At 31.1% G+C, this 27,586-nt stretch overlaps 1 protein-coding gene across 2 annotated transcripts; it reads right to left on the bottom strand.

Annotated features, from left to right (window-relative positions):
* Positions 1–3,965: 3,965 nt before the first annotated feature.
* Positions 3,966–15,813, bottom strand: LOC129896749 (uncharacterized). 2 transcript variants are annotated; one of them, XM_055972716.1, is made up of 13 exons: positions 15,309–15,813; positions 12,796–12,999; positions 12,387–12,532; positions 10,542–10,816; positions 10,132–10,220; positions 8,900–9,047; positions 8,360–8,799; positions 7,639–8,153; positions 7,504–7,564; positions 7,128–7,400; positions 6,741–6,996; positions 6,037–6,368; positions 3,966–4,052 (listed from the first exon to the last, which is right to left on the bottom strand). In XM_055972716.1, the coding sequence occupies exons 1-12, from the start codon at positions 15,690–15,692 to the stop codon at positions 6,037–6,039; spliced, it is 3,123 nt and encodes a 1,040-aa protein (XP_055828691.1). In that variant the 5' UTR covers positions 15,693–15,813; the 3' UTR covers positions 3,966–4,052. The 2 variants fall into 2 exon arrangements, with proteins under 2 accessions (XP_055828691.1, XP_055828696.1); XM_055972721.1 differs by lacking the exon at positions 3,966–4,052 and adding an exon at positions 4,494–4,577.
* Positions 15,814–27,586: the final 11,773 nt, after the last annotated feature.

The following is a 27,586-nucleotide window of genomic DNA, read 5'->3' as shown; positions in this document are numbered from 1 at the left end:
TTCTTGGAACAATAATTGTAAAAATTATATTCCCTACGTTTACTTTTATTTATTTATTATTTTAAAAATAAATTTTTATTTTTAATATATCAAAAAAAATTATATTTTATTCTTAGCATTAATTACTTATTTTTTAAAATCTAATATCAAATAATAGAGATAATGTGATAAAATAATTATATAAATTATTATTTTTATTAAGTATACTAAATATAAATATAACAAATAAAAATGAACGGAAGAAGTCGCTATGTTTGGTTTCTCGTAGGGCTCACATTGAGATGGATGCTTTAGTTAAAGCCGTGTTTTTCGGTTCATGGAAAGGAGGTTCTGCATATAATATTTTTTCCGTTTTAATTTATGTGTAGTTATTATGTTGGAGATACTTTTTATGGTTTAACAAGAAAAATGAAAATTTTGGAAACTTTGATCTAAAATAAGTTATATCAATTTTTTGTGATTATAAAGTAGCTATAATGTTGGAGATGATGTTTACGGTTTAACAAGAAAAATGAAGATTTTGGAAACTTTGATCTAGAATAAGTTATATCAATTTTTTGTGATTATAAAGTACCTATTATGTTGGAGATGATGTTTACGGTTTAACAAGAAAAATGAAGATTTTGGAAACTTTGATCTAGAATAAGTTATATCAATTTTTTATGATTATAAAGTATTTTATTAAGATTAAAATAAAAAAAGTTACCCTTTAACTTATGTTTTTAATTCCGTTCTATTTTACTAAAGAGAGTATATATTTATTAATTTCAAAAGTAGTTATTACTAAAGACAAAATGGAAAGAATATACTCAATTGCATCTTAATTTTCTAAGATTTTTTCTTTTTTGCTTCAAAATGGACGGATTTTTTTATTTAATAATCAGGATCAAGTAAAGTTAGTTAGCATTAATTAGGTGTTTGACTACCTCATCTTTAGTCTGTTTTTTTTAATTAATTAAAAAAAGAGGCAAATTGTAAACCTTATTTAGATGTTTAATTATCTCTTCTTTAGTCCACCAACAATATATATGGAAAATGGCCTAAAATGTCTTTGAATTATTGAAAATGATATAAAAATGTCTCTTATTCATCTATTGGCCTAAAATGTCATTGGCATCCACCTTTAGGTCCAAAAATGATCTTTTATTTAACGGAAAAGGGCATGAGGTATATTTTTGAACCATTCTCAATAGTTCGAAGGCATTTTAGGCTCTTTTTCGTAATTAAAATTCTGTCAAATAAATTTTGTTTATAATTAATTTTAAATAATTAAATTATAACCAATAAATGGCCACCACGTGTTTAAAATAATTATTCAAATTATTCTATTAAAATTTTATTAAATAAATTTTGATTTATAATTAAATTTTAACCAATAGATGGACGCCCCGTGTGTTTAAAAAAATTGTATAAATTATTTAATTAAAATTATGTTTAAAAATTTTAATTTATAATTAATTTTAAATAATTAAATTGTAACCAATAGATGGCAGCCACGTGGTTAAAAAATTCTTCAAATTATTTAATTAAAATTATGTTAAAGAAATGGTCTTTTTTTGGAACTAAAGGTGGATGATTATCATAATTTTAATTAAATTATTTGAATAATTTTTTTAAATAAGTGGCGGTTATCTATTGGTTATAATTTGGTTATTTAAAATTAATTATAAATCAAAAATTATTTAACAGAATTTTAATTAAATAATTTGAATAATTTTTTAAATACATGGCGGAAACAACCTCTCTATCTCCATGAGATAATGGTAAATTCTGTGTACACTCTACCCTCTTCAGACCCCACTTGTGGGACTTCACTGGTATGTTATTGTTGTTTAAATATGTGACGGTTATCTATTGATTAAAATTTAATTATTTAAAATTAATTATAAATTAAAATTTATTTAACAGAATTTTAATTAAATAATTTGAATAATTTTATAAATAAATAGCGGAAACAACATTTTTATCTCCGTGAGGTAGTGGTAAGGTCTACGTACACTCTACTCTCTCCAGACCCCACTTGTGGGACTTCACTGGGTATGTTGTTGTTGTTGTTGTTGTTGTTGTTGTTTAAATACGTGGCGACCATCTATTAGTTACAATTTAATTATTTAAAATCAATTATAAATAAAAATTTATGTAATATAATTTTAATTACCAAAAAGGCCTAAAATACCCTCGAACTATTAGAAATTGTACAAAAATGCCCCTCGTGCCCTTTTCCGTTAAAGAAAATGTCATTTTTGGACATAAAAGTGGATGTCAAGGGCATTTTAGGCCAAATAGATGAATGGAGGACATTTTTGTACCATTTTCAATAGTTCAAGGGCATTTTAGGTCCTTTTCCATTATATATATATATATATATTACGGTTGAATTTCTACGCGAGATTTAAAGGACACAAAAATTAAAGTGACAGAAATTAAATAAAAATATCGATAATGAGAGACAAACTAATGACAAATAAATAGATTTGTAATATTGAATAATTAGAGCTTGATCGGCTTGATTCTGATGAAATATTTTCTCTTAATTCTCATAGAATGAGGACTTAATTGATGTTTAATGACAAAAGAGTAACGTTTACTCAGCCTTTTGTTTTAGAATAACTCTAGCAATTAAAATTTTAAAAAGTATAAAAACAAATCACATACCAAATTTTTTGGTCTTTAATAAGAATTTGAATTCTGATCTTCTAGTCATCTTCTTTTTTTTCCGTTCGGTATTCACATTCAATTTCGACTATATTTCGATTCAAGCCGAGAAGTCCCACATTAAAAAGTAAAACACTCCCTAACAAAGGCGAATCCATATCTAGAGGAACTCGTATCCGAGACCTTTGGTTAAGAATAAATGAATACTTACCACTCCACCACAATCCTTCATAATTCTATTACTGTCATCTATAGCTAAGTAAGTTTCCATTAAATCTCCTTTAAATTTAACACAAAATCTAGAAATAAAAAGAAGAAATATTAATTTTGAAAAGCATATAGCAATTGTAGATGCATACATACCACAAATACTCCGGAAAGATGCATCAAAATTTGTCATTGAATAATTTAGTGAAAAAAGTAGTGATTTTACCTCTCTTTTATAACAGTAGAAATTTGAGAGATTACAGTAATAGAGAAAAAATTTATAATAGGAGTCTTCTAGATGGACTAGATATGGCCATCCGTGCCAGCACGGGCCCAATACATGTTACTTTTTCAGTCTTAATTTATGTGACACATTTGAAATTAGAAGAATTATCCCAAAAAAATGATATTTAAATATTCTAAGTTGCTAATTATTGTGAATTCTAGTAATTTTTACATAATTTTCAAATAATATATATTACTTTTGATGTCCCAATTTATGTGACACAAATAGAATTTTAAGAATCAATCAAAATTTTAAATGTTTTCAAATATTTCAAGTTGTTAATTGTTATGATTTATAGTGCTATTTACGTCATTTTAAAGTTAATATTTATTTATTTTAAAATATTTTAAATTATTAATCATATGATTTTATAGAATTTTTTAATGTAATTTTTAAATCTATAACAGATTAAAAAAATATAAATTAATTAAAATAGAAAAAGTACTAAACTCGGGGATAAACAGACATGTTAAATTCGAAAACAACGTTTGAATATATGCACAAATTAATGCATTAAAACAAGACAAAGAATTTTTAAGATATATATGAAATTGAAAGTATAAATTAATTTTCACTTTTTCAAATAATATCGCATATATATTTATTTCTAAAATATTACTTCTTTCGTTTTAATTTGTTTGATCTATTTTTTTAGTCTATTTAAAAAGAATGATTCTATCTCTTTTTAACATTTTTTTAGTTTTAACTTTTCACGCAGCATATTTAAGATTACAAGATTTAATTTTTTTCTTAAACTTCATTGCAAATTGAAATAAATCAAATAAATTAAAATAAAATAAGTATAAACTTTTGGCTATTATGTTTTATAGAGTAAATATTAATTAATGAAGTAATATATTGGCATAAGATAAAAACTTGAAAAACCTGTATGCGAAAGAATGACCTGCAAACAAATAAACAATGAAATAGGAAAAGTTATGGTAAAGATAAATGGAGTTCACAACCTATTTGAGCCAAAAGAGATATAATTGACATAAATAAGTCATATTTTTAGAATGTAATTAAAATAGGTTTAGTGTAGATTTTTCTTCCGTTGTATAAAAAATTAATCGTAGACGTTAATTTTTAACGTCTAAATTTTAGTGTAGAATGAAATTTTTTCTTACTCTTTATAAAAAGTAATTATTTCTTACACTTTATAAAGTTTAACTATCTCTTACATGTGTAAAGTGTAACTTTTTCTTACACTTTAAATTATTTTTCTTTATACCGTTTTTAGAGTGTTTGTCATACAATTATATTGAATGAAAGTACTTTAGTGAAATTGTTTGTCATATTTAATTTTTTTTTTACACTTTAAATTGTGTCTCTTGACACTCTTTTTCTTCCGGTGTGTTTGAGGCATATCATTCACTGGCATAATGAAAGTAACATCTGGAGACGAGAGTGGAGATGATGCGGTGTGAAACTACAAAACAAAATAATGAAAATACAGTATGCACCAATATTAATAATACCATAGTAAATTAGAAACTGAAAGCATTGAATCATGAAAAATAAATTTAAAGTACAAAAACCGCATAAAGAGACACAATTTAAAGTGTAAGAAAAAGTTACATTTTACAAAGCATAAGAAATAGTTACACTTTATAAAATGTAAGAAAAAGTTTTGTTTTACACGAAAATTTAGACTTTAATAGTTAACGCCTGCTATTAATTTTTTTTTATATAAAACAGAACAAAAATCTGCACTAAGCCTATTTTAATTACATTTTGAAATATAGCTTACTTGTATCAATTTATCTCTTTGTGGCTCAAATAGGTTCCGAACTCAGATAAATGGAAGTTGGTGGGGGCCACAACTGTTAAAAAGCAAATTCAAACATAAAATAAAAGAAGATGACTCATAATTATAGAGAAAAGAGATAAAAAGCAGTTCACCTGCTGGTTTTTAAGTCCAACCAAAAGAAAGTAGACACATAAAGCAAAGAAATACAACCTTTTTAAAGATCAAATAATGTAGTAAACCATTAATGTACCATTTACTACTATTTCTGTAACTTACTCTTGAAAAGTAGTAACGTGGATAGTTTAATTTTAGGACTCATGTAATTTCTAACTTTTTTAAAATCAACAGCCATTAGTGAATAGTGGCACGAAGGTGCACTTTTGGTCACAGCGATGACATAAATAAGCCTAACTAATTAACTATTAACTGATAACATGGCTAAGCTATAAACTTCAATGAAATATTTGAGCTTTTTCCCAAGTTTTAACATCATTTGCATATCGAAGATTTGGAAACCTTCTACATTCTATTAAAATATTTCTCATTTGATTTTAAGTAGAAGTTCTAGCATTTAGAACTTTAAAATCAATTCAAATTTTGCCTCATAAATATAGAAAGAATTAACTATGAATCATGTTCCGAATACAAATCAATCTAACATTAGATGACAAGAATTTCTTTTGCATAATACCTTCACGAGGTAAAATTTACATATGCATGACCCTTCTCAGATCCCACTTGTGGAATTACAATGGATATATTGTTGTATTATAACATCGAACCACAAGTTGTGTCATAATACTTTTCAAACATGTATATTCCTCAATTGCGATTGGTGATTGGTTTTTCTCAAAGAATTTCCACAATAAAAAATAAATCAAGAACTTGATTTTTCATTTCACATTTAAAATTAAACTATTTGATTCTCGTACTCTCTGAACATAGTACAAACTACAAACTTATCTAATGTACTAACTTTCAAACCAGATAAGAGATATTGTTTAGTTACAAATATATCAGTTTTCTACTTATTGTACGAGATGCACACAAGCAGAACAGCCAATATATCTCATAATACAAAGAGTAGTCAACCAAATATGTAAGTGAAGGGTACTGGAGGGAATGTGTTTTAACATACCTATACATCGGAATCATCATCAGATGTAACTTCAGACTGAGAATCTGCCGCCTCTTCTTCATCTTCCTCGTCATCATATTCATCGATTTTTATAGTGCTTTTGATGGTCATCTTTGACAATGCTGCAGTCTTGCTAGCCCTCTGTGACCGAGTACTCGTTACAACAGGATGTGTTGGAACAACAGATTGCGCAAATTCCTCATCTGATGAAGATTCGTCTACTTCCTTAGCTCGTCTCCTTGTACGAGTTGTTCTAGTTGATTTTGGCGCTGGAGTTGGCAGTACTTCCATCGACTCATCTTCATCGAGTACAATATCAAGATCCAACTTTCCTGAGATGTGATAAAACACGTTAACGAAATTAACATAAGCAAATGTATATTTAAGAGATTCAACTGACTATAAAAAGAATCTAAGGGAATAAATCCATTTAGCAAATTATCAACGAAGGATTTAGCTTATATCATCTCAGAGTGTAATGGAAGTTTTACTCTACCAGTGAATGTAGAAGGATATTGGCCTCATTTTGCAGGACAACCAATTCCACTTATTATGGTAGTTCTATTTTATTTTTTTCAAATGACCTAATTGGGTAGAAAAAAATTGCAAAATGAGGATGACTCGATGGAAGCATCGCCAAGAGCTGATGAAGAAAAATGACATAGCAACTGATGTATTAAAGCCACTAAACCGAAAATAGTTACCTAATATAAGTTTAACTTCATCAGATGATAGCTTCTGGTCGGGAGATTTGTCTAAACCCTTTAATCTTTCAGCCATCTGTTTCAACTCCTTCAGAAGCTCTTTTTCAGCTAGTAAGGAAACACGATTCAACAGCTGCCTCATTAACTTAACAGCCTCTTGTTCTGTCGGTCTAAAGTGAAGCAAGAATAGTGTCTTGCACAATGCAGAAACGTATGCTTTCTCTGAAGCTGTCTTCTTTTCATGGAAGCTGGCAACCTTGACAGAAAACCCAAAGAAATATTCATTGTATTGAACAGAACAGAAACACTGGTAAAAGTATTGTATACAGATATGTTTTTTAAACTAAGTAGGATGAGGGCGCTGAAGAGGAAGCTGTGAATAAATACCTCGACAGCAATACGGATTGCAAGCCCTTCTTCCCCACTCTCATGCACAGAAGAAGGTTCAGCTGAATCGTTGTGGTTTTCATTATCATTTTCGTTGGCTGGTGCAGTTTCCTCATAATACAAGGGAGCCTGCATCATTTGAACCATAAACCGTGATGCTTGGGCAGCACGCTTTCGCATGTTAGAGACCATGAATGAAGATCCTGTGGCATTGCCATTGATGCCTGGCCACAAAGAGCGCATAACTGGCATGAAAGCCTTGGATAAACATTTCTGCATTGCAAACCAGAAGTTCTATTTAATACCAAAAAAATACAAAAACAGATCTATCCAACTCTCGTATATTTTGCATGCACAAATTTAAAACTCTACAAACCTTGTGATTTAACGAGAGGGATGGATAATGCTCAAAGAATACAGAAAGGCACTGCTTTAACCTGTGAGGTAAGCTATTATCAGATATATTTTCAGAAGATGAATACAAAATTAAGTGAACAGCAAAGACATTTACCTCTCAAGTTCCTTATTCTCACTACAGAAATACAAGCTTATGAGCTTAGCTAATAGCAGGGGATTTGACAATGTAGGTATGTTTGGATACTTCTTACTTAGCAGAAGCATCTTAGCAAATCCCTCACCAAGAACTGTTTGAACTGTCTCATGTTCATCACCATCATCAGAATCACCTGAATTGTGCTTCTCCAATCCAGCATATAACAGGTCAAGTAATTCTATCTCCATATCCTCACTTCCAATGCTGAATTTGATATCAGATAAATTTATTTTATGATTTTGGAGTTGTGATGAGAGATCCAGGTTCATTGCTTTATCAACTATATTAGGACCATGCCACAATCCAAGGTCAATCAATGCCTTAGAAGCCATAACAGTAATTGAAGAGGGACCCTTAACAAAAGAAGATCTTAGTTGCTTCACTAAATCTTCACTGGGTCTCCTTTCTAACAATCCAAACAGACCAAGGCATCTAATAGCAGCCCTCTGAACATCTAAGTGGACATGTTTTGCCTGCATTTCACAACAATATAAAATATCTCAGAGTTCTGTTCAGTAGATAACGGAGGAACAAGCAACACGAAACTGCAAGGTTATGACAATTCATCCATCTCATTACCAGAATGCAAGTGAAAGATGGAAGAAAATGAGGAGATAGAAGACAAAATAGCTAAGGCGAAAAGAAAGATTAGAAAAGGTAACTTTTCCAAGATACAGACCCCAGGAAGCAATAGAGAATGCAAAACTTCAGTTGGTTCTATTGCTTTCCCATGCATCCAGCGAAAAGACTGAGCATGTTCTAAGAGAAGGCTAATCACAGCAAGACAGTGCAACCACTGCATGAAGTCCGCAGTTCTCTCTCTGCAAGGTCTTGCAAGTTCCTCCACTACCCGTAAAACTACTTCTTCAAATTCTCCTGGAGCTGAATGGACTTTTCTTGTCAACTCTGCCACAGCAGCAGCCCAATCTTTATCACCACCAAGATTGATACCATCTCCTATGACAACCTCATTGTCATGCTCATCTAATTCATGATCAGGAGGTATGTGAAGCAACTCTTGCAGAAATCCATTTGCAACTCTTCTGTTGGTAATGTCAGAAAAATCAAGCATCGCACCAAGCAATAGCAGCTGGCGAGAGACAAATCGGTAATTGATTCCTGCAATAATCAAGTACTATCATTGATAGAACAAAATGGAAGGAAAAGAAAGCAGAGGACAGAGATCTAAAAATTTAAGAACTGCAAACAAGTTCCTCACCTGCTACTGTGTGACCTTTAATCAATTCAACATAATCACCAATAGAAGCAGGAAGTACTCTGTCAAGAAGATCATTTTTATCTGATGCTTCTGCTGCATATACAGCAGATTCTGTGCCCGTTGTTGTAGCAGCTTCAGAGCCCTTTGCCTGTTTGGTAATCATATTGAATATTTACAAGATAGTAATGAGAAAATATTGGCACTACACATCATCCAAATAAAAAGTTCATCTACAGCAACATATCTTTTGCATGTGTATGATAGATATATAGCAACAAACCAAAAATTAAACCTGCTATGTGTGACCCTAAATTACCCATTATACGACCAAGTGCATTAGCAGTAAACGCCAACTAGGTTTTCCACTTCAGTTCAACAGAATACTCAAGCCTATGCTCAAATATGTTGCTACATACTTCTATAGGAAAATTGTGAAGGGACCTGCAATCTTTACTTTGGACCTTCATCATTAAAATTCACATAATTCAAGTTGAGGACATAAATAACCTCAATAGACTTGGTAGCAAAAGAACTTAGCAGATGAAGAATGATCAATTTGTACTTGTTCAAAGTACCAATTGCACGTTCTTCTATCACAAAAATCGAAGTCAAATACGAATAACTGCGTTATTCATAAGAAATGAACTAATCAGGACAGTATGTAGTACCTAATTTAGCATACTGCATATGCTACACAAATATTACACACCAGTTATATCACTAGCCTGTTGTCATGCAGTTAATCAACATAGATTTGAAATGATTAAATTCCAAAATTTAGCAGAGCAGACCGAGACTCTATAAGCTGGATCTATGAATTTTGGAATTAAGTGTGCATATATCACATTATGCTCTACCCCAACCAAGAAATATATATAACTCCATTCCCTATCCATATCATGCAATCCAAGCAAACCACTTTGGCAAGCACAAAATACATAAGAATTTACATCTAATCTATTCAACTGATGCCATCAATTTGTGATTAGCCACATTTTTTATTGAATGATGTCCATTTACTGCTCAGATAATTATAGTTAAACAAGATGGGTGTTCATTTATTTATGGTTTTAGTCTTCCAGTGAGGCTCTTGAAACACTATAGAGAAGGTAAATGTTGTCTCTACAGAACAAATAACCTCTATGTTTTAAGGAGTTTTGAGCCACAAGATGTTACATCGAGACAGTTGAAGACATAACATGAGACCTGATAAACAAATAATAAATACCCACTTGTGCCTCCATTTGCAAGTGCTTACAGACAGCTCTCCAGAAGAAAGCAACTTCTGCTTCCATGAGTTGGATGCTAAGATTGCATTGACCTGGTATGAAGAGATGATATGCAATTAGATATTAGAACAGCGAGCATAAATTGCTCCAGGCTAGATGAAACGATCAATTTTATGAAGAATAAAACAAAAAATGAATATCTCTAGCAATATACATAACCTGAAGTAAACTAAGTAAGCAATTTGTCATTCTATTCTTCATTTTCAGAAAACTTAGATCAAGAATTACATTTAAACATAGTTCTTACTAAAAACTGAAACCAATATCTTGAATTATGAACCAATAAGCATACTAAGCCATTCTGAGAAAGCAAAAGAAGTAGACATCAAATAGTTTAAATTTATAAGATCAACCTTCGACTGCGACAGTGTCATTATTTGATCTAAGAAATTGCCTCATACTTTGACCATCTTGTAACTTAATCAATCCTGCTTTTAGTAGACTGCCCATTGCAGACTCTCCGACTGATTCATATGTTTCCACATCAAGATATTTAAGTAGTAATAGCGGGTCCCCATTGCAACACTTGGTGAGCCACTCATCTTTCAGCATATTAGAGCACTCCTTTACAACAGATGAAGCACGATCAGCAAGTCCCCTCTCCAAAATAAGTGTTCTGAGCTTGATGCTGCAATATGTAGAAACCACTAACATGTCATAGGATACCTATGAATTGGAACATACTTAAATGAGTAGAAATAATTAAAGCATCTTTTTAACACAATTGCATACATCTAGCCAATTGTATGATCAACCTTACACAATAAATCCATCATATGAATCTAAATGGAGCTGAGAGCACTTATTTACATAAATGCATAAGCACATATATATTTATAACTTGGTAGCATACTTCAGTATGAACATTCAAATTCTGCTACATGTTATACTTTGTTGACTAGTTAAAGGTCTGAACACAAAAATAAAAATAGTGAAAGGTCCTAACTCTTCCAACCTAAAGGCTAAAGCAATTGTAAATATCTACACAGCACTATGCATGTGATTTCAAAAATACACTGTCAAGCAGAAAGAAGCAAAAGACAGAAGACATATGTATATATATAAGTATAGAAGTGTGTGTCTGTGTGGGCGTGTGTGTATATGTATGTATATAAGGAGAGAGAGAGATTCCAAGCACCAAGATTTCAAAACCTTAAGCAGTCAAATGGTTATAAATCAGAGAACACAACTCTCAAGCATGTGTATGAAGTTAGATTTTCTAAAATATACCACATATGAGGGGTACGAATTTGATTCAACATGCATATGGTACCATTTCCAACTAACTATGAATTCTGATTACAAGGCTTCACTGACTGATAAAATGTCTGGCTTATGCTCACAGAAGAAAAAAATCAAAGAGGCGTGTGTCCCTTTTGATTGTGAATTAGGTTATGCAAATCTAAGCTCCAATACTTTCAGAGTTAATGCACTTACATGTGAAATGAATTTAACAGATATCAGGATAACAAAAGACTCTCAACGGAACACTTTTCCAGGTTAAATCAAGTGGCCATCACAAATTCTGTGTTTGGAGCTGTACTTGTATGCTTGTCGAAAACCCTCTCATATTCTAATGTCCCATGTTACAAAATGTACAGTCATATCTACTCATAATATTCATAGCATAATCATGGAGATATTTAGGGATCTTTTCTGATTTTGTTTCCTTAGATAGATTTACTTGTACACCTATAAATAGCTCTTATTCTTGGAATAATACTGCAAGGAAATTGATCCATTGGCTCTGCATTTTCACATCCCAGCAGCAGTTTATACTGATGTAAAAGTAGGATAAGAATCTGGTAATGTTAACAGACTACTCTAAAGAAAAAGAGATATGTTATAGAACTCTTTTGATATTGACCGAGAAGCAAACAAGGGCATGAATTACTTGACTATATTTGAGGCTTCTTATTTATTTTAGGACAAAATGCGGAGGAGTTAATTGTAATCATCCACAAGAGAATATCAGGGAGAGAAATCAGTTAGACTGACACCAATAATATTTCTAAGTGTACACATAACCACAGACATGAAGTATATTCGCTGCAGTAATTTTGATGATAGATGAAAGCTGCACAAAGTAATGGACAACACACACTTCTCAGTGATCCCCAAGAAAAGAATGGATATCATCCCAAGATGAAGCAAGGAGAAGTCAAAGATGATGCATTTAGGCAATGGCTTAAAGTTACCTGAGGCTCTGCAGAGGAAATTTACTAGCAATAACGCAATAAGCTGCTTTGCGTACAGATTCACTCACATCCAGGGTACACTCAATTATTGCTGCAGAAGATGCATGAGATGGTGGAAGGCATAAGACAATTGTTCTACGGACATCCTGCAGAAAATGATGTATAGAGGAACTCATCAATTCATTTGGATATAGTTACATTAAGACCTTTCAGGAAATTTCATTTGACAAAGTAAAATATGCATGGATGGTTAGATACTATAGATTCTTCACTCGTATTAGGTAATATATATAGTTACAGACAAAATGAGTTGCATAATGATTGTTTTGAGTGATACGTGATGAAGTATGACACATCATTTTCATCTAAAGATAATACATTGCTTACACATAGAGGTAAAAAGACTCACCATGTTTTGTTCAAGAGGAAGTATCTCCAGAAATAGTTCTAAAATGTCAACATTTTCTGTGTCATTCACGAACCGTGAAAGTGCCCTCACTGAAAAAGTACGGACAGCGGCAACCTTATCACCAACACGCAACTTCATGCACTCTAAAACTTCATCCCAAAGTTCAGAGCTGACTTCTGTGTCATCTGGCAATCGTATTATGATCTAGAAGAAAAGAAATCCTCAATGAGATTGCTACTTACGAGAAGATATCAATTATTCTACAACTGATTGAGTTAAAAGCGGGACAAAAGCAAAAGTACAAGCTTGTATATTTTCATAAGAAAGAGAAACTCCTAAGATCAAAAGTAACCGAATTTTGAAACAGAGAAGGAAAATTATCTTACTCTTTGGATTAAACTCGAAACAAGAGAAAACATAATGTGAGATCACATAGCTCATTTAGTAATAGAAAATTTGAATTCAATAAACTATATCCAATAGTTCACTTTGGTATGTATCTTCTTACTGTGTAACACTCTGGTAACACTCCAATTTTGCCACCCTATTTCAATTTGTATTGCATCTTTAGTGATTATACCATTCACCTAGAAACAGGGCCTAACTCTCAGATTTACCTGCATTTAAAGTTTAAACACCACAATCTGGTCCAATTTCACTTCAAAGTTCATTGTGTTAATCGAAGTTAAACATATAGTGCATATGTGATATGTGCTTTGTGATTTACACTTATGCTAACACCCTTACTCTCTTGACAAGATTTCATGGTTAAACTTTATGCCCAAAAATTGCAAATGTTATAGACAAGAGCCAGGAGATTATTATTTTTCTTTTTGAAAAGGCTATATTTGAAGTGTGAAGAAAAATTGATGCATTATCATAGAAATATTTGTAATTGGGAGTGCGAAGGAATTCAACTTCACCAAAAGATTATTTAAAGATATCTGCGACGGAAACTAAAAGCACGACTTGTGGGTTCAAACTGGAGAAATTGCAATTAGTATCTCAGTAGACTGTAACTCTTTCAAACTAGACGACTTGTAATCCCTATGTACGATACCAGCTCATTCAGTTTTAACCTTACACTTTTTCAGATGCAATGTTTTCCTTCTCCATGCATATTGCCTACATTAGGTCCAAGTGTCATATATTTACATGATATAAGAGTCAAGTCCATACCCGTTTGGGCTCCTGGTCCACGCTCCAGTTGAGCCTGGGCGTCATGGAGTGTTAGAGTGGGTTAGAGTCTCATATTGGTTGGGGAATAGACTGGTTTTGCTTCTACGGACCTGGGCAATCCTCACATCAAAGGCAAGCTTTTGAGGTGGAGTTAAGCTCAGGTAGCATATATTCACATGGTATCAAAGCTAGGTTCATCCCGGTTTGGGCTCCTGATCCACACTCCAGTAGGCCCTGGGCCTAAAGAGGGTGTTAGAGTGGGTTAGAGTCCCACATTGATTGGGGAATGGACTGGTGATCTGCTAGTATAGACTTAGGCAATCCTCCCCTCGTGAGCTAGATTTTAGGGTTGAGTTAGGCTCACGTGCCATATCTTTACAACTACTTGGTAAGCTCTACTAATTACTTCTGAAGTCAATCCTTGATTTCTCATTTCTAGGTTTCTTTCTATTTTCCTTCGCATTCATAGCCAACAAAAAGATCATAAACTAATGACAACAGAGTCAATTTACTCTGAGGTACTTCCTCTACACAAGAATAAATAAGCTTTAGAGTACGTTACTCCTCTCTTTGTAACATGAATGTGTCTCCCAAGCAACTACATATATAAGCAAACCCCAAAACTCAAATTGATGATAACAATATAGTGAAATATGAAAGTTGGCTTCAAGTGCAAATGCAGTATGTGACATAAGTGCTAAAAGGAAGTTTTTGATCTTTACAGCAGGTAAAAGTTCATATTTTCAGATTCGATGTGTGGACAAAGCTGCATCTTTTAATACATTCATCACTTTTGTTAGATACACTATAGGACATATTAGCTTTGTACCCTGTTTTCCTTTTGCTGTCTTATTTTCTTATAATCGTGCTTCGAGTTCTTCTTTTATTTTGAGCCGAGGGTCTGTCAGAAACAATTTCTCTACCTCATAAATGTAGGGGTAAGATCCCTTTACATCCTACCCTCCCCAGACCCCACTTATGGGATTCAATGGGTATGTTGTTGTTGTTGTACACTATAGGAGGTGTGTAAAAACAGTAGCCAAAAGAAGCAATGTGCTCTAAGGAGATATCTTCTTAGTTCATGTTAATGTGCTGAAGGAACTACCTTGCATCACAACACTATTTACTTATCAAAATTCAAAACAAAATAGAATCCTCTTACTCTCTCTCTCTCTCTATCTACGTGGCAAATTGACAACTGTGAAGAAATTGAAACCTGGAGCTCGAGGATTTTCCTATCCAATGATTAGTTCAAATATGTAGGCGAAATAGGCACACAAAAATGCATAAAGTACAATTTTTTCACTTATCTTGGAACTTTTTACAATTCATACCTCAGAAATTATCTGGCAAGCCCTAATCCTAGCAGTCTTATTGGCTGCTACAGCTGCCACAAGCAAAAACTTAAGAAATCTCTCCAAAAATTCATCACAATCCGAAGTACTTTTAGCATCACGAGCAGCAGCGAAAACAGTGACGAATCTAATGATTCGTTCAGCGGAGGCAGTACGACGCTGAAAGTCAAATATAGGCGTTAACGCTCTCGAGAATGCACTGAAAAACTTCTCCGGCGACTTCGTAGCAGACCGGAGAGCTAAAAGTTCCTTGAGCTTCCGTAGATGCGTTGCGTGGGACGATCGAGCATCGTCTAAAACCCTAGCAACTTTTTCAGTCAATTTTTGCTGCAATTCTTCTTCGTCTACTACTGGAACAGGCATTTTCGAACAATTTTTGCAGAAAATTCTTCGATTTTTTCTCTATGGATCTGCTCGGCAGTATATTTTTCTGTAGAATTTTTGTGGAACTGATGAATATGGCTTTCAGTGAAATGATTTTGAATTTTTTGAGCGGGAACTTTTTCATCATGGTCCATTATTCTTTTATATCTAATCCTTACACTTGCATGTACGAATCTAAATTTAATCACGCTTTAAAAGGGTTATTTGATACTTGATCATCATTAGTACTAATAAATTTACCATCAAAGATTATGTTTGGATGGTAAATGTACCGTATATTTTTAAATAAATATATCAAGTTTGAATTGTGTAATTAAATCATTTTTCATAGAGTGTTTTATACTTAAGGTAGATTTTTCGATATGAATTTGGATAAATTTATATTTATAAAAGATAACATTATTTTATGTCAGATTCATATTGTTACAATATTACTGATCTATTTTAGTTTAATTTTTTATTTGAAATATTTATAAAAGAACTATTATAACGAGGTGTCCACTCATATAAAATTGAAAAAGTTACATATTTGATGTTTGCCAAATATAATTATAATTACTAGTTATTAATAAAAAATTACGTGTAAAATACGATATGTATTCCATGTACATGTAGATTAGTATAAAATATATATTTACTTCAATATTATTTTGATATACGACTATAAACTCAGACATAATTTTCAAATAGGATAAACCAGATGGGCCTAATATAGTTGAAATGGGATAAGTGCATTCGGACCAATTTATGTTTCTTTTGCATTGGGCTTTCTGATGGGCCGAACCAAGAAATGTAGAGTAATACCCAAATTAAATGTAGAAATTTCAATTATGACCACCATAATCTTTTCGTTGGATGTGATCAGTTGAATACCCTTAGTCGAATTTTGAAAGGAAAAAAATGTGTCTATATTTATTTTAACCCTTTACAAAAGCTCTCTCCTCTTTGCTTTCTTGATGACTTGAACTTATAATCTTAAATTTGTAAACGAAGATAAAGATGTTTACCGCATGAGTAACCCCTGGTCATACAAAATACATTGTATACATAGCTTTAGAATTCTCACAAAAATACACATTTGATAAATAAAAAATTCCACCCAAAATTGCATATTTTGGGGGAAACATCTAGAAAATAAACTCCACTACACTTCTCTTGAACAATTTTTTTTTTCTAATAAAATGATAAATACAAAACCATGGGCTAACTTAACTATCACATGGAAATATTCTTGTTCAATTATCCAATGACTTGTCTTAGTATAGTATAATACATATGAAATCACATCACATGAATTCTCACTTTAACACAATCATCATCCACTAATTTTTGTCCCAATCACAAGTGACATAATTTCCTTGCTTATGTTATTTATTTTAACTTATGTTTCATTTAGTACATTCCACTTTGTCCAAAAAGTTTGGGATCATGTATATACATTTTATACATATGATAATATCTATTAGATAAGCATTATTGTTTTAGTGGAATGGAACTAGGCAAGTCAATGTGAACATTCATGATTCTCTTTTATAATAATTTCTCCTAGAGTATTTTTTGAGAAATAATACATTTATGAATAAAAATTTACCTTTTCAATATAAGAATAAAACATGCGCATATTTTATTGTCCCCAAATCTCACTTATAAAATTATCTACACTTTATTCTCTCAAAAATTCACTTATGAAATTACCTGAATTTGTTGTTATTGTTGTTGTTAAATATTGGTTTTTTATTTACATAGTTAAGTTGTTTAACAATCAAATACAGATAATGACTTCGAAGATGAATTTAAAATTCTAAATTTATAAGGTTTAGATTTTATTTTTAAAAAAAATACCAGATTTTAAATAAATAATTTTCAAATATTAATTGATTTTTTTTATAAAAAAAGAAGATATAGAGTCTGTCAAATTCCTTATTGGTCAAAGTTTTTTCACATTGATTTATGCAAATATCCCTTTTTAGCTGCGTTTAGATTTTGTTCATCTTCTTAAAGTCATGATATATTAAATCCGAATTTCTCTAACTTCATAGATAAAATATTATATTTATCATATAAGTTCTAATGTTTATAATAATGTATAACCTTAATCTAATATTTTTTCATGATATTTATAATCGTTTAATTTTTTTTCTAATACTGCATACCTGTGTAAACAAAGAATATATTAGATACTTAGGAATTAAGAATTTGGTGATACGTCCTAAGATTTACGTTCCCAATAATATTGCTCAAATTGAGATAACCAATGAATTTATTTCTTGTTATTATCACCACCAAATCACATTATCCAAAACTGTAGACAAAAGATTAATCCCAAAAAAAATAAAAATTAACTCATATATATTTTTATTTTGTCAAATCACTATCATATACCTAAATGATAACTATAAGAAATCGTGCGTATAAAGTGGAATTAGTAACTTAAAAATATGGCATGATATCGTTTTTTTTTTGATTTTTCACTCGATATGACAAAGTATTTTTGGTGAAGTTAAACTAATCTGAATTTCACTGTCGATACTTCCCATATTTTCTTCCATAGGCCAGTTAGTGTTAACTATATCTCCAATGAAAAGTTAATTATATATCATTTTTATACTAGCATATTTTTAATTTTTTTAATTTATTTTTTTATGTTTTCATTGTGATGTGGCCATGTGATTATGTGAATATTTGATTCTGATCGAACAGTTTCATTGACTTTCATGTGCATAACCAAATTTACCACATGAAATGACAAGTAAATAATTACAAAAAATTTGTATTATAATAGTAAGATCCGATATGTTATGTTAATTATGGACAAAACAAAGCTACCTTAATTGATTGTTTGTGTATTTTTCATTAATTAATTAATCTTGTTTTGATTAAACATATGTTTTAACTTTATGCCCTGAGACGTACTTTGATTTGGCAGCGATTTTTTTTATCTTACACAAATATCTTGTCACTTTGAAAAGAGTAATTTATTTGAGAAGATATTGAAAGAAAAATGACTTCGTTTGGCCTCAAATTCTCAAATATTCTTGATAAGTTATTCTCGAGTAGAGTTTTTGTGAAGTTTCATCATGCGTTTGGTCATAAAAATTTTCAAGTTTTGTTGAAGTTTCAAAAAATATTATTTTATGTCTGTAAGTTCTAAAAATTATTTATAATATCCATAAGTTTGTGTTATCATTTTATAATGAACATGTTCTGTTAAAAAAAACTTATAACATAATTGATAACAATCAACAACAACAAAATAACAATATGGACAAAAGTTATCCATCAATCGAATTAAAAACAAATTGTTCATTTTTCTCAATCTTGTTACTCAAACTATTCTTTTTCGGGGGGAGATATTAACAGACTATTCTTGTAATGACCCGTTAGGTCATTTTGAGAACGAGTCCTCCTCCTTTCATACGAGATCCTTCCCGTAAAATTTTAATGGGTTATTTGGATTATTCAGTAAATTTGGTTAATTAGTTGAGAAATAATTTTAGAGAATTAATTTAATTAATGGGCTAAAGTGTTAATTTATTTAATACCTTATACCACTTTTCTTATATTTATTAAAATAGGTGAGTAGAATTTGTAAAATTTAATACATAATTAGTTTGGAAAAAAAAATAAGAATTATATATATATATAAAATCTGATGGCCTAATGCCATCAGATGAAACGAAACAAGAGAACAGCGACGCCGATGAAAAGAAAAAAAACTGGAAAAAACAAATACGGAGGAAGAAAGAAAAGAAAGGGGAAGAGAAAAATAAAGGAGAAGAGAAAAATAGGGATTTTTATTTCAAAGTATCAAGGTAATTATTCTCATCCTTTCCATTAAATTTTTATGCGATTATGAACATATTTTTAGGGTATATTGGTGGAGAAACAATGCTGAAATAAGAAAATATGACCCTAGGGTTCTTCACATAAAATCTTGATTTGGGGGTCGAATAACGATCCGTTTTAGCTGAAATTTGACATGTGAGTTTATTTTATCATGAGTGAACATAATCGGAAAGAAAATTTCAGATTTGACTTCAATGACATATAATGAGTTAGTTCCTGAATTTTGATATATTAAAATAGATAATTAAATATTAGGTATATTATATATTATGAATTACATTAAATTTATAATATTGGGGAAATTATAACCTAACCCTAGGCTTAAAAATTTGGAAATATGAGAGTTGATATGTTATTTGACGTCAATATTAAGAACTTGATTATAGATTTGGGTAGGTTTTGGGTCTAGGCTAGACATATAATAATATGGGTGTTGTTAGTTTCAAAATCTTATTGTGGTTATTTATTTGACTAGATTACATTGATTTGGAGACCCAACGAAAAGGGAAGGCTCAAGTACCCGTGTAATTGCTTGATTAATTAAGGCAAGTGAATTTCTAAACCTCAGTTTAAGCTTATAGATGCTTGTATTTCCGTATCATATATACTAGGAAGTAATGAGAATTGGACTGGATTATTGACTGTATGATTGACCTTAAAAAATGGAGATGAGGGGTATAAAATGGTGATCTAATGACATGTATTGGTGGAATTGATATATTGTGATTTTGGGCATGTGAAATGACTATGTTGATGTGAGATAGGAAAAATTATTGTTGTTGTCATGTTATTATCGTGAATTATATGAACATGAATTGATTGCATTGGTTCTGACATATTGTGTTGAGACTGAAAATGATATGAAACAAAAGGGGTCGGGCCACACGCTCCGTGGCAGGTATATGAAACAAAGGGGTCGGGCCACACGCTCCGTGGCAAGTATTATGAAATAAAGGGGTCGGGCCACACGCTCCGTGGCAAGATATATATGTTGAGGGGACGGGCCACACGTTCCGTGGCAGGTTACATGGACAGAAATGTCCCCCATGGGTTCCGGACTGTGATTCAGCGGATGTGTACCGATAGGACAGACATGCATCATTTCATTGCATTGCATTGCACCTTTCTGACATTTGTGAATTTGTGTTTACCCCTATATTGCTCTGTGTATGTTGAACTTGACTTGGTATGATTCATTGATGAGAATTTGTGGACTGTATTACTGTTGTTATCGCACAAGTGTAGAGTTAGGCTGATTTTATGCAGGTTGTAGTTAAGGAGGTTCGGTTGGGAGGACAGGAGTACTTGTATCTATTAAGCTTTGCTTAGTTTTAGTTATCCACTTGCTGAGTACCGTGTTGTTTGGTATTCACCCCTTGCTTCCACACTTGTGTAGGTTGTGAGGCCGGACTTGTTTGATCTCCTAGTGTTTCCACCACATCTGAGGCTATCATTTCGAGTGTTGAGGTAGCTGTTGCATCCATCTAGCGGACACCTCTTACTCTTTTATTATGTTTTAGTCCTACTCTAGTGACAAAGACATTGTGACTGTATTTTCTTTCGTACTTCGGTAATTTATTAGTGGCTTGTATACGTGACAACCAGTCTTGGGGGATTTTGGAGATTATTTATTTGTTTTTGACTAATTTAAACCTTATTTTATCTCAATTACTTCCGCATTTATTTTTCGTTGAGTTTTAGGCTGACTTGTCTCGGTGGGTTGAGATGAGTGCCATCACACCCGAATTTGGGTCGTGACAATTCTTTTATAAAATCTTCCCACATTGTATGAACAATCTCTTCCCGAAAAATTTTCATTTATAGATCAGATGACCGAGAAGACGATAAATAGAATTAATAAATGATGGGTGTTTTTAAAAAATTAAAAGTTTGGGATAATTTTTAAATTTTAAAAACTTCCCAAGTTCTAATTTTTTCTAGAATTTGGGAACTTAGGATTTTTGCCAAATATATTTGCCAAGTAATAGCAGATTATATGGACAAACACTAGTTCCCGAGAATTTTTCAAGTTTTTCCCAAAAACTATTTGGTGTCAAACACTTACTTAAATTGTGTTTGGAGTCTTCATCGGTGTTGAATCAAGTTGGGGCATCATTTTATTCTCATGACGGAATCAAACGTAAGTTATAATTACATTTGTGAAACACGATTTATAAGTTGCGTCTGATAAATTTTATTCTTATAAATTTCATTTACCAAATGCAAAATATCAATAACATTCAACGTATATGACTTATAAATTGCATTTGCATTATAAATCACATTTTCATCCAATAACTTACAAGTCGCATTTGGCGTTTACTACTTATTATAGGTGATGATATTAACTTTAGTAACACTCTTTTATTTACTATGACGTTGAAATTATAACACGAACATGTTTACATCGTCTCTTTGTGTTACAGAATAAACTCAAACTTATTCGGACAAATAAAAATAATTTTTTCAAAATCATATCAAAAATTCATGACTTGATTTATTTAAATTTACATTGCGTAGGATTCATTTTCATATCTCAAATTCAAAATATCTCATTAAAAATGGAAGAATCCTAATTTGTATCTATCTCACCACTTTCCTCCACCGTAAAATTGAGATAGTATTGCAAGAAGAAGTCCTATTGAAGACTCATTAATTATTAATCTCCATCTTACTATCTTCATCTAATTAGGATTTATTTATGCCCCTTTCATTCAAGTCTGTCAATTGAGTCTTATAAGTGTTTTTATAATCTTATTCACAACAATGGTGGGGTATATTATTTTAATCCCACAAGGGTCGTAATGGGATGGATAAGCTACTTTCATTATTCATCAAAGGTCTTGAGATCTTGAGTATGATTATAGAAATGAAGAAAACTTTGTCAAAAGTGAATTGAGAATTTAAATGTTATGGATTTAAGTTAGAGAATTTAATGAATTTGAAATCAATTATTTATACTTATTTAGTAAAAAATAATAATAATACTATATAAGGTCCAAGTCAAAATTATTAGGTTCATCCGAATTCAAACTCGACCCTCTACATTCACTCTTGAAATCTAATGATTATAAAATAGTAGAATCAAAAAACAATTCTCACAAGTTGAAAGTGAAAGAATGCGATGCTAGGTTTAGACAAAGTGAATTGTCAAAATTAAACTTTATGAGTTCATTTTAAAAATTCTAGCACTAATTTTTATTAACAACTACTAAACCATATAGCTATTTGATGTCCTTAATTATATATATCTCATTATTAATCTCTGGACTTAGACGGAGAGCTTTGAAGTACGGTAAAAATATTTGTTTGTGATCTATACGTCACAAGTTCGAGCCGTGAAAAAAATCACTAATATGCTCGTATTAGGGTAGCGTAGATTGCTTGCATTACACTCCTTGAAGTGTAATTCTATTCCGAATGAACATAACATACTTTGTGCACCAAATAGTAGAAGAGTTAGTTTTTGGGATTTCTTGGTGAAGACATAAGTATAGCTAAAAATATTCCAATAATGTGTATGATCCACGAACAAATTCTTAACGAGTTGTTGAGTCTAAAGTTTCATCAATTAATCTGAGGTCTTGATTTCGAATTCTAGATATGATTAAAAAAACTTGATAAAACACATGTGCTTCCTTCCTTAAATGAATATTTCAAGAAACAAACTCAACTTAATTAGAGTTCCTATGCGTGTATTGGATACCGAATGAGAAACTAAAGAGTATTTCATCAATTAAAATTCTTTCTTATTATATTTCAAATTAAATCTCACTATATAAAAAGCCAAAATAAGTTGTATTGTCTTTCTCAATCACAATACATAGACTTTACATTACATCCCGTACATGTAGGACGTCAGCCTCTTGTTTTGTCCAAACAAGTCACATAGAATATGACTCCATTATAATACTTTTTTTGTGCAAGTTGTCTATTGGTTTTTAGAGGACTTTATTTTTCTTTTTAAAAATAGAAATAAAAATCATATCTAGAAAATCAAGAAAAGATCACTTAAGGATATGGTGCATCGGATGAGGTTGTTTCTCTCTTAATCGGAGTTTTTGAATTCAAGCTCTGGATATGAAAAAATCATTGGCAGGGAGCGTTTCCCCCCTCCCCCGACCAGAATGGGGTCTTAGGCGGCGCGAACTTGAATTAGTTGGAATTCAATGTGGGTATCGGACACTGAATAGAAAACCCCCAAAAAAATCAAGAAAAGAAGGAACGGAGGTATTTTCATTTAAATAAGCGTTTGAATCTAAAATAGATGTGATTTTATTATCAATAAATATTTTGATGAAGTGATAAATATTTATTTATTATTAACTCAAGGTTTCAGATTTAAACTTTTTTTCCAGCAAATCCTAATATAGTTTAACATGAATACAAATTTAATCGGATCTTATATAAATATCGAACACTATCATGTCCTTTTAGAAGCAACTTGTATAAGAAGGGTCCTCCTCATGCTTGCTTCTTTAATTCCTTCACATGCTTTGATCAGTAGATCAAAATTGTATTGTTCTTGATTGGATCCTGGAGGTTAGGTCTTTGTCCCCCTTTATGTTCCTTTTAGCTTATCAATGAAACTAGTTGGATGATATATGATTGAAATTTAAAAGTTACAAAAGATATTTATAATTGAAGTTGAACGAAATATAATTTAGAAGTTGAAATTACGTCTGAATATGACTTTTTAAATAGAATTCAAGGAAAAAGTATATGAGTTCGCGGAGCTTTAAATTGTCATAATTTAAATCCATGAACAAATATTGGAGTTTCAACTTTGAATTGCGACGGTTCAAAACTTGATACAAAGATGATTGGAGTTCAAACTCTAATAAGTGTATGAAATTTCTTTAATTTGTTATAATATTTTGAATTTTAGCACATAATGTTTGAGTTTTTTTTGTGTCTTAACTAAAATTATTTATCTAAATTTTATTTCCATTTTTAGAAAGTGATTTTTTATCAATTACATTTCAAATAACAGCTAATTATTAATAGTGATCAAACTCACGCTATTGACTTTAGTACATAATGTGCCGTTTCAATTGGTTTACGTAAGTATTAGAAAAAAGTCAGTCATATTTCTAAATATGAAAATGACACAAAGGAAGACTATTTCCTTCTCAGTTAGGGTGTGTTTGGTACTTGATTTGTTGAAAAATAAGTGGAGTGTTTTACTTATTTTTTCGTGTTTGATAAATAAGGTAATTTTCTTTTATCTTAAAGGTATTTACATGTGATCTAGCAAAATATTATGGAGTGGAATAAAGTAAGGACTCAATTAGTATAGAGTTTGCGGGTTCGACCGAACCTAGCAATTTTTGTTCAAATCTTGAATTCTATCTTTAAAAATTCATTAAAGATGTACTCCCTCTGTTCCATATTAGTTGCTCACATACGATCTAGCAAAACACTATGTGAGTGGAATGAGATCAGGACGAAATTAGCATAGAGTTTGCGTGATAGACCGAACCTAGCAACTTTTGTTTAAATCTTGAATTTTATCTTAAGAAATTCATTAAATATGCACTCCCTTCGTCCCATATTAGTTGATTACTTTTTTTTACACACGTATTAAGAAATTATAAATAAGAGGGTAGTTTTACCAATTCACCCCTTAAGAGCTTCTTTGGAACTTGACAAACAAGTGTGAACATTTTCAAAAAGAATTAATTGCAAGGATAATATGAAGAAAAAATCAATTAATGCTTTCTTAATTTGGTAAGACGATCAACTAATATGGTACAACTATTTTAGTATAATAACAACTAATATGGGACGGAGAGACTATAATTCTTTTAGTTTAAAACCCATTAACTTAAAAAAACTAAAATTTCGAACTCATGAGCTTCAAATTTTGGCTCTGTCTCTGATTAAGAGGAGGGGGTAGCAGGGGTGGGATGGCCAAGAAGTGTGGTTGAAAGCATTGGATGGGTAGAGAGGAGACAATGAACATAAAATATCTGTTATGAAACTTATATTTTCTACTTTAATTAAGAAAGTTATTTTTCATATTTTTAAAAATATATTTGCTAGAAAAAACATTTTCCTCCAACAAACACATCCTTAAAAGTACCATTATCTTCCATTGACTTAGTTGTCAGTATCATAAGAAAAGTTCAAGAGTCTAGTACATGGAGATGCATTAAGTTTTGGGGTTCTTTTCACATTTTCTACATGAACAGAAAGTTAAGGAATGCCAAAAAGTCTAAAGGAAAAGTACTAAAAAACAGGCCAAATATTTTTAAAAAATTATTGAACAATATGTAATTCAGAAATATAAAAAAGTTAATACGTTTGGCTTTATATTTCTAATTTCTCGCAATAGCTTTTTGGAATGAATTAAGGACGTGGTGAATTTGAATGAAATTATTTTATCCTTAATCAGAGCTCTAATATCTAAAATCAAGAACAAAAGAATCTGATAAAAAACTCTTTTTCTCTTAAATGAAGTCTACACAATGTGAATTTAAAGTAAGTAAACTAATAAATTTTGTATATCGAATGATAATATAAAAAATAAAAGGATTTGACTTCCATTCTTGTTTTCTCTTTCTAATTTTGCTTCTTTTTCCCCCATAGGTAGGTGAGGTGGTCTTGTCTGGCAATTGACTATTAATTTTCCATTTTTATTCTAAAGAAGTTGTGTTTTATATGGCCACTTGGGTCAAAATAATCAAATAATAAGAATATAATATCATAAAAAAGAATTAGTTACGAATCCATAACTAAGTAAAATCCGTTCAGAGTTTATACTAATACATTAGCAATTCTTTGACTTGAATTGAATTAAAAATACGAAATTATTTTTGTACTATTATATTTACAAATAAGATATTTTTAACCTTAGCACCATAAATAACGCATAGCAAAGCAATGTTTAATATACTGACCAGAGGCAAGAACTTTCCGAGCTCTAATAGTACTACTTATAAATATTTTTAAATTTGACTCAAAAAGTCAATGGAGAGATGTCTAATAATTTTGTGTTTGAAAATTAATTATATTAATCGACTCTTCATGAAATTAATTTCTTTTGCTAAACTTATGCTAACAGGGCAATATGAAGAAAGTGGTTGGCTACAAAAAGATTGAAATAAAATTATTATGATTAATGTGGAAATACCTATCTAACAGCTTGGATATTTAAATATGATAATAATTACATATTCCTTCTGCATCGAATCATTTGTCATGTTTTATTTGGAGAATTAAACTACATATATTTAATTAATATTTTAAATATATATTTATAATATTTCTCATATAATTTATAATATCTAAATTATATATTTAAAATCTAAATCAACTTAGTTTGACAAATTGATTAATATTAACATGGGTCATGGATGATTTCAGAAGAGGTAGGGATAGGCCGAATAAATATTGGGAGAGGTGATTAGACAGGACATGTCGCAGTTACAGCTTACCGAGGATATGACCTTAGATAGCAGAGTGTGGAGGACCCATATTAGGATAGAAACTGGTACATAGTCTCGTTATTCTTCCGTATTAGTAGTCACATTAGCGCACTATAATTTCTTGTGCTCTGACTTCTGTTATTATTTTTCTATTACTTTTTGTATTTTGATTACTCTATTTTATCTGTGTCGCTTTCGTTATTTGCGTTATTCGTTGTTTGCTTTCCCATAACGCTTTGAACTTTTTAGCCTTATCTAACCTCTTTTTATGCTTCTTTTGAGCCTAGGGTCTCTCGGAAACAGTCGTCCTACTTTGGTAGGAGTAAGGTCTGCGTACACTTTACCCTCCCCAGACCCACGTTGTGGAATTTCACTGAGTTGTTAATGTTGTTGTTATTATGGGTTGTGGTGTAGTAATGAGACTGTTTCACTCTTAATCAGAGGTATCGAATTCAAATTCTGAATATGAAAAAAATCTTTTGGAGAGCCACCACCAAATAGATCATACAGTGTGCGATTCTAATTTAATCGGGTTCTACGGACTTCAACATCGAGCTGAAATTAAAACAAAACAAATTAATTAAACCACTTTCGGAA

Source organism: Solanum dulcamara, chromosome 1 (genome assembly GCF_947179165.1).
Source record: "Solanum dulcamara chromosome 1, daSolDulc1.2, whole genome shotgun sequence".
NCBI classification, from domain to species: domain Eukaryota; kingdom Viridiplantae; phylum Streptophyta; class Magnoliopsida; order Solanales; family Solanaceae; genus Solanum; species Solanum dulcamara.
The sequence above is the reverse complement of the archived record's forward strand: the minus strand, read 5'-3'. Positions and strand labels throughout refer to the sequence as shown.

What these genes read in the sequence shown, in the direction of transcription:
- LOC129896749 (XM_055972716.1), bottom strand. Translation starts at nt 15,692, where the DNA reads ATGCCTGTTCCAGTAGTAGACGAAGAAGAATTGCAGCAAAAATTGACT. An exon ending in TGACACTGTCGCAGTCGAAG is followed by an intron (nt 10,221 to 10,541) that starts GTTGATCTTATA and finishes TCTTCATACCAG; the next exon opens with GTCAATGCAATCTTAGCATC. An exon ending in GAGAATAAGGAACTTGAGAG is followed by an intron (nt 7,565 to 7,638) that starts GTAAATGTCTTT and finishes CTTACCTCACAG; the next exon opens with GTTAAAGCAGTGCCTTTCTG.